Source organism: Myotis davidii, unplaced genomic scaffold (assembly GCF_000327345.1).
Source record: "Myotis davidii unplaced genomic scaffold, ASM32734v1 scaffold750, whole genome shotgun sequence".
In the NCBI taxonomy this organism is placed as follows: domain Eukaryota; kingdom Metazoa; phylum Chordata; class Mammalia; order Chiroptera; family Vespertilionidae; genus Myotis; species Myotis davidii.
Window position 1 is genome coordinate 635,228 of NW_006282814.1, and position 5,300 is coordinate 640,527.

A 5,300-nucleotide genomic window follows, 5' to 3' on the forward strand; every position below is an offset into this window, starting at 1 on the left:
AGTCACTTTGGAACAAAAAGGGTAGGTGAGTGCTGTTATTATTATTTGTAAATCAGTCAAAATTTTTGGTCAGATCAGCAAAAAATATAACATTTTTGGTTTGCCACAGAATTTTAGTAATGAGTTTATGTGTGCCATGCAGTGAAAAAGATTGAAAACCACTGCTCTAATGTGATATTTACAATCAATTTAAGGCCATTTTAATGTATAAATCATTAAATCAAAGGAGTATGCATGTATTTGTGTAATATTATATTAAACAAAGGGCTCTTTTTATGTTCGCAATCTCCAATTCCAGCTGCCAATTCCTCAAAACAATCACTTCCCAAATCCTGCTGATCAGGCAAAGCTGCTTTTATTGAATTTATTGCAGGAAGGGAGAGCACCACCCTAAGACTCAGGCTGTCTCGGGGGCAAGTCTGAGGGAGAGGTGACAGCTTTCAGGGATGTGGATGGGTGATTCTGAGGCAGTCTTTCAGGGGGAGAACTGGTTGCGGTTGGGCACGGTGTATGACTTGGTTTGGTGTACACAGAGAGGGAAGGTGGAGAATAAAGCATTGAGGACATAAGATGTCAGCGTGGATAATAAACTATTTTAATAGTTGGTTTACAGTCTTATCTTTCAAGGAATTATTTCCTGGAGCAAATAGCTAATATTTTTCCCTGATCCCAATATTAATCGGCACAGAAATGGGAAAGTTTGTCCTCAAAATGTTAGCACAAGACAAGAAAGTTGTTGGTTTGAGTACTAGCAACTGACTCCTTAGGCCATGGACCGTGTGGGGTGTCCGGGGCCTCCGCAGGCATCTGAGCTCAGAGAGCGACAGGACTACTGGTGTTCCGCATCCTGCCGGTCTGCGCACATGGGCATCTGCCAGGAGTGAGTGGGCGCTGGGCCAGCAGGGGAGTCAGTCTCGGCAGCTTCTCCTCTCCCTTCCCACCCGTGCTCTTGCTTTGCTGCACTGTGGGCTGCTCCCATGCCTTTGCAAACACCTGAAGTAGCACAGCACAGTGGGGACTTGGTGCTTAGACTAGGAAAAGAAAAAATACTCCAAGACTGGAAAATATAAATTGAGATGATCTTTCGCCTAAATCACTAGGGGTATTAGCAGATGTTGCACGTCCACTTTTAGTTTCATAGAGCATTAGATTGATTCTCTAAGAGAATCGATTCTCTGTAGACCAGAGGTCTGGAGACATGGTTCTCAGAGCTTCTCTCGTAGAGCCACTGGTGAATTTCACTTAAGTCATTGCTACTCAAATGCATTTGACTAACACAGCCATGGGCAAACTACGGCCCGTGGGCCGGATCCGGCCCATTCGGCTGTTCTATCCGGCCCGCGGAGCCGAAAGAGCAGAGGGTTCTCTTGCTCTCCCCTCCGCTCCTTCACCAGCAGCAGTGTTACCATGGCAACGGCGGGAAACACGGCCGCAGCTCCTTCTTCTGAGTCCAGTTTAAGAACCCATTGAGGCCCTCGAGTCAAAAAGTTTGCCCACCCCTGGAAATACTTTTTCTTAATTAAATTTATTGGGGTGACATTGGTTAATAAATCATACAGGTTTCAAACGCACACTTCTATGACTCATCATGTGTATATTGCACTGTGTGCCCCTCACCCAAAGTGAAATCATCTTCTGTCACCACATATATGACCCCCTACACCCTTCCCGGCCCCCTTTCCTCAGGGAACCACCATGCTGTTGTCTGTGCCTGTGAGTTTGTTTGTTGTTTGTTGTTCTTGTTTATTCATTTGTGGCTTTCAGTTTTATATCCGACACAAAGTGAAATCACATGGTTCTTAACTTTTTCTGTCTGACTTATTTCGCTTAGCATGACATTCTCAAGCTCCATCCCTGTTATCCCAAATGGCAGTTTTTGGTCTCTGCTTCCAGATAGTTAGAATTCTTTACCCAATTTTTGTTTCCATGTCTGTGCCACCATGAATAATGCTGCAATGAACATACGGGTGCATATATATATATATATTTGCGAATAAATGTTTTCAGATTTTTCAGGTGTATATACCCAGAAGAGGGTTGTTGGGTCATAAAGTAACTCTATTATTAACTTTTGAGGAACCTCCATACTGTTTCCATAGTGGCTGCACTGGTTTACATCCCACAGCAGTGAACGAGGGTTCCTTTTTCTCCACAACCTTTCCAACACTTGCTATTACTTATCTTGTTGATAGCAGCCATTCTAACAGGTGTGAAGTGGTATCTCATTGTAGTTTTGATCTGCATTTCCCTAATAACTAGTGAAGTCAAGAATCCTTTCATACATTTGTTGGCCATTTGTATATCTTCTTGGGAGAAGTGTCTGCTCAGGTCCTCTGCCTATTTTTAATTGGGTTGTTCATTTGGTGTTACTTACAGATTTTGGATATTAACTCCTTGTTGGAGCTGTTGTTTGCAAATATCTTCTCCCATTAGGTTAGTTGCCTGTTTGTTTGTTGTCAGTTTCTTTTGCTGTGCAGAAGCTTTTTAGTTTGATAAACATATAGGTCAACTCAGTAGTCCTATTCATTTATTTTTGTCTTTTCTTCCCTTGCCTTTGGGGTCAACTTCATAAAATGTTCTCTAAGATCAAGGTCCATAAGTTTAGTACTTATATTTTCTTCTATGTATTTTAATATTTCAGGGCTTATATTTAGATCTTTATCTATTTTGAATGAATTTTGTACATGGGGACAAACTGTAGTTTCATTATTTTGCATGTGGCTTTCCAATTTTTCCAGCACCATTTATTGAAGAAGCTTTCTTTTCTCCATTGTGTGTTTTTTGCTCCTTTGTCAAAAATTATTTACCCATATACACGTGGGTTTATTTCTGGACTCTCAGTTCTTTCCATTGGTTTGTATGTCTGTTTTTCTACCAATATCATGCTGTTTTGATTAACTATACTAAAAAGCATTGATAATCAAAACAACAAATACTTTTTACATTTAACAGCTACTATCATTCTGCAGAAACCCATTTCAATTAAATGCTGGACCATCCTGATTATAGAAAATATACAAAACTGTATTTGTCAACCAGAAAGACAGTGAAGTGAAAAGGGCTGGGTATGGTTCTGAGAAAAGATCTTTATGATGACAAATGAGGACTTGTTAATTATTTTGACATTATAGAATCAAGTTTCCAGCACCCAAAGTCATTCACTGTACTGGTGTCTATGAGGTAAAATGCTTGGAAATACAATCTATTCCAACCCACAGCCAATTCTCTCAGACTAGAATAATCTGAATGGGTGGCCTGGAGGTGGAGACGATCCTTTATTAGCGTGCAACCTGACAATGAACTCAGTGCCGTGGCACCAAACGGGTACTCAACAAGGCTCGTTAAGTAACTGCACATGAATAAAGAAGATATGGGTTACATTTGTATAATATCCTCTTATTGATTGCATTTGTATTAAAAATGTGTTAAGTGTATAAAAATAATGATGCTCAAATTACAAAGTATAACAGTACCAGTGATGTCACCTCCAATTTCATTTAACCCCACTTTTTGATCCTCTACAGTTTGGCATATGCACTTTTAAACCTAAAAAGTATGCATGCATATTCTCAAATTTATCTTTTCTCAGTATGATAGGGGAAAATAGTAGTTCATTAATGTTAATTTGATCATCTGGTATATTTCATTTATTGATATAGTTGTATTTCTGAAAAGTGAAATATTTTAATCAATCGTATTTTATTATTTTGTGTCATAATATTAAGATGATTTGTGTCTTTGTGACTGCTCTTGTCATTGAGAGACTCGGGTGCTACCACTTTAATGTTATCACCATTAGAAAGAAAAAGAAAATGAAGTTAATTTTGATGTGCTTGATTGAATCTGAGGATAATGATGGTCTGTGGGAAAGACATTGATGCAAGGGGACCTCAAAGAAGGGTTTACTCAATCTTGGAATTCTCTTCATTCATCATGTGCCTGTTTTCCTGTACGCTAAATACACCTGGCAGCTTCTGGAATGGCCCATGCCCGGACTCCTGGTGTTCACACCCTGCGTAATCCCTCCCTGAGTGGGCGGGACCCCAGAACCAGCTTCTGACCAACAGGACATGGCAAAGGGGCCAGGGTGTAGCTGCTGAGAGCGGAGGAGAGACTCAAGTGCGGCTCTCACTCTCTCCAAGGCTCCTTCGCTTGCTCACATTGATGAACCCACACCCGCCGTCCTAAGGAGAGACCCACATGGCAAGGGACTGAGAGGTGCTTCTAGCCAGGAAGGACTGCGTCCTGCCCATGGCCAAGCAGCGGGGTTAGGACAGACCCTCTGCCCATCGGGCCTTGAGATAACTTGACTGCCCTTTATGAGAAGCCCTGAGTGAGCTGGGCCCCATCAAGTCCTGACCCATGGAAGCTGGAGATAATAAATGGTGTTGTCTCAGTCTACTACATCTTGGAATAACTTGTTATGAAGCCACAGATAACTAATACCAGCTAGTTGTTAACTGATGACAATGTGTAGACATAACTTCAGTTCACGTGCATGTTTTCCAAACAATAGAGGTGTTCTTTTTTTAATCTAAAAAAGAAAATTTTATTAGGTATGACAATATTTTAAATATGTGAAAAATAGTATAAGCCCAGAATATCTCCTTGTGTATCGCTGCTGTAGTGGTGGAGTGTATAATTCTTTTTTTTTAAATAAAAATAAATTTTAATGTTTTACTGATCATTTATTTACATGTATATACATATTATAATCACAATGAGGAAAGAAAATTCACTTTGGTTTTTGTTTTAAGGGAGTAAATCTATGTTCCATTTTAATAATTTTATGAAATGAAAGTATGATTTGATAGTAAGGGAAAATAAGTATGCAACATCTATACACTAAACCAACCCAAGAAATGTTCGTGCTACCTCCAAAGTTAAAGACACATGGAGAATCTTAATTATACCGCAGTCTAGAGAGTTATGTAAAAAAGTAAAGGCATTTGGAGATTTCTCAAGTTCCAGATGACCAGGCAGAAAATGTAAGTCATCAGCTAAAGAATAATAATGAAAGCAAACATGTTTTTATGAACTAGGTACTTTGAACACTTTACATATATTAAGTCACGGTATCAAATTTCCTCTGCACTAATCAATAAATGAGCTTTATCTAGCCTATAAATCAGTGGACTGTGACTGTTCTTATTTTACAGTGTCAGGTAAATAACTGGGACAAAAATGTGAGCTCCTGGACGCGGCAACTGCTAAAACCAGTTTTCAGGACTACACTAGATGCTAATGGTAGATCTACAGAGGCTCATTTTAAGCTCCATATTAGGAAACAATAAACCTTA

General features: G+C 39.6%; 1 protein-coding gene across 1 annotated transcript in view; it reads right to left on the bottom strand.

The window, feature by feature from the left end:
- Window positions 1-3,902: 3,902 nt before the first annotated feature.
- The window catches only part of LOC102771001 (centromere protein Q-like), a 2,302-nt gene continuing 904 nt past the window's right edge, over window positions 3,903-5,300 (bottom strand). Inside the window, exon 2 of the mRNA XM_006753230.2 lies at window positions 3,903-4,027. Coding sequence (XP_006753293.1) covers window positions 3,903-4,027 — 125 coding nt within the window. The remainder of the gene's footprint in view (window positions 4,028-5,300) is intronic.